The sequence below is a fragment of the Limulus polyphemus genome, unplaced genomic scaffold (assembly GCF_000517525.1).
Source record: "Limulus polyphemus unplaced genomic scaffold, Limulus_polyphemus-2.1.2 Scaffold6572, whole genome shotgun sequence".
In the NCBI taxonomy this organism is placed as follows: Eukaryota; Metazoa; Arthropoda; class Merostomata; order Xiphosura; family Limulidae; genus Limulus; species Limulus polyphemus.
In genome coordinates this window covers 12,983-15,281 of record NW_013672182.1, presented here as the reverse complement: position 1 = coordinate 15,281, position 2,299 = coordinate 12,983, and the positions used below count along the sequence as shown (strand labels likewise).

Sequence of the window (2,299 nt, the reverse complement as noted above, 5' to 3'; positions counted from 1 at the left end):
GGTTGTTGTTTTCACAGATACTTTACTTGTTGTTGTTTTCACAGATACTTTACTTGTTATTGTTTTCACAGATACTTTACTTGTTGTTGTTTTCACAGGTACTTTACTTGTTATTTTCACAGATACTTTACTTGTTGTTGTTGTTTTCACAGATACTTTACTTGTTGTTTACACAGATACCTTACTTCTTGTTGTTTTCACAGATACTTTACTTCTTGTTGTTTTCACAGATACTTTACTTGTTGTTGTTGTTTTCACAGATACCTTACTTGTTGTTGTTTTCACAGATACTTTACTTGTTGTTGTTTTCACAGATACTTTACTTGTTGTTGTTTTCACAGATGAAGTTAATGTTTCTTTTTGTTTCACTGAAGCTGGATCAAGCAGACTTACTTCTACCAGACCGGGACTATTACATCAAGAACACGGAGCACCTGAAGGCATACCTGAAATTTATGACAGATGTGGCTGTTCTACTTGGAGCTGAACCAGAAATAGCTAAACATGAAATGGATAAAGTGCTGGCATTCGAAATCTCGCTAGCTAACGTAAGTAACGTTGCTACCACATGGACAGGCACGATTTGTCAAGGTCATTTGCGCGTACTAAAATAGTGTAAACTTAGTGAGTGTCAGTACTTTTATTTCTGACAAAAAGGTAGCATATGGTATTGAAATGGATAACATGTACGTAAAACATGACCATTTCAGGCACTCGGTTTCTGTGCAGTAATACTTTTGTATCCAGTTTCAAACCCAAATTGTTTTGAATGCTCAGTTTGAGGCCAAAAATACATTAAGTACTGAATTATAGACTTATAATAAACGCTTCAAATAGTTGGTTTCAGGACAACAATTACTTATGTACTGTGATTTCGGCCAACAGTGCTTTTGTGTTACTTAATAATAAGCCAACAATGTGTTTTGTGTACTTAATAATAAGCCAACAGTGCTTTTTTGTGTTACTTAATAATAAACCAACAATGTCTTTTGTATATTTAATAATAAGCCAACAATGTCTTTTGTGTACTTAATAATAAGCCAACATTGCTTTTTGTGTTACTTAATAATAAGCCAACAGTGTTTTTGTGTACTTAATAAAAAACCAACAGTGCTTTTGTGTTACTTAATAATATACCAATAACGTCTTTTGTTTACTTAATAATAAGCCAACAGTGCTTTTGTGTTACTTAATAATAAGCCAACAATGTCTTTTGAAAATTTCTCTCAAGCTAACAATACTTTGTGTATTCGACCTTCACTGAACTAAAACTGTGATATAGTTATGTCAGTGGAAATACGGCCGTCAGAAGAAGTGAAAAAAATATATATATAATTTGTTTTATTTGTGAATAAAACACGATTAGTTTACTGCCTAATTTTCATCGTATTTACATAGAATGATAGTATTTAACGTGGTTTACTTGATGACAAAATTCAAAATGATCAGATTTTGGAATAACTGTGATTTACGTTGAAACACGTGACTTGCCAACATTAATATATAATCCTACATCATCCGAAAACTTACAATCGTGAGGATCCTAACTGTGATTTACGTTGAAACACGTGACTTGCCAACATTAATATATAATCCTACATCATCCGAAAACTTACAATCGTCCTTGTTGTTTTCACAGATACTTTACTTCTTGTTGTTTTCACAGATACTTTACTTGTTATTGTTTTCACAGATACTTTACTTCTTGTTGTTTTCACAGATACTTTACTTGTTATTGTTTTCACAGATACTTTACTTGTTGTTGTTGTTTTCACAGATACTTTACTTGTTGTTTACACAGATACCTTACTTCTTGTTGTTTTCACATATACCTTACTTCTTGTTGTTTTCACAGATACTTTACTTGTTGTTGTTGTTTTCACAGATACTTTACTTGTTGTTGTTTTCACAGATATTTACTTGTTGTTTTCACAGATACTTTACTTGTTGTTGTTTTCACAGATACTTTACTTGTTATTGTTTTCACAGTTTGTTGTTGTTTTCACAGATACTTTACTTGTTATTGTTTACACAGATACCTTACTTGTTGTTGTTGTTTTCACAGATACTTTACTTGTTGTTGTTTTCACATATACCTTACTTCTTGTTGTTTTCACAGATACTTTACTTGTTATTGTTTTCACAGATACTTTACTTGTTGTTGTTTTCACAGATACTTTACTTGTTATTGTTTTCACAGATACTTTACTTGTTGTTGTTGTTTTCACAGATACTTTACTTGTTGTTGTTTTCACAGATACTTTACTTGTTTGTTGTTGTTTTCACAGATACTTTACTT

At 31.4% G+C, this 2,299-nt stretch overlaps 1 protein-coding gene across 1 annotated transcript in view; it reads left to right on the top strand.

The window, feature by feature from the left end:
• The window catches only part of LOC106473864 (membrane metallo-endopeptidase-like 1), a gene marked incomplete at its 3' end in the record, with an annotated part of 32,794 nt that overhangs the window by 18,161 nt on the left and 12,334 nt on the right, over window positions 1-2,299 (top strand). Inside the window, exons 7-8 of the mRNA XM_022402258.1 lie at window positions 375-548; window positions 658-686. Coding sequence (XP_022257966.1) covers window positions 375-548; window positions 658-686 — 203 coding nt within the window. The remainder of the gene's footprint in view (window positions 1-374; window positions 549-657; window positions 687-2,299) is intronic.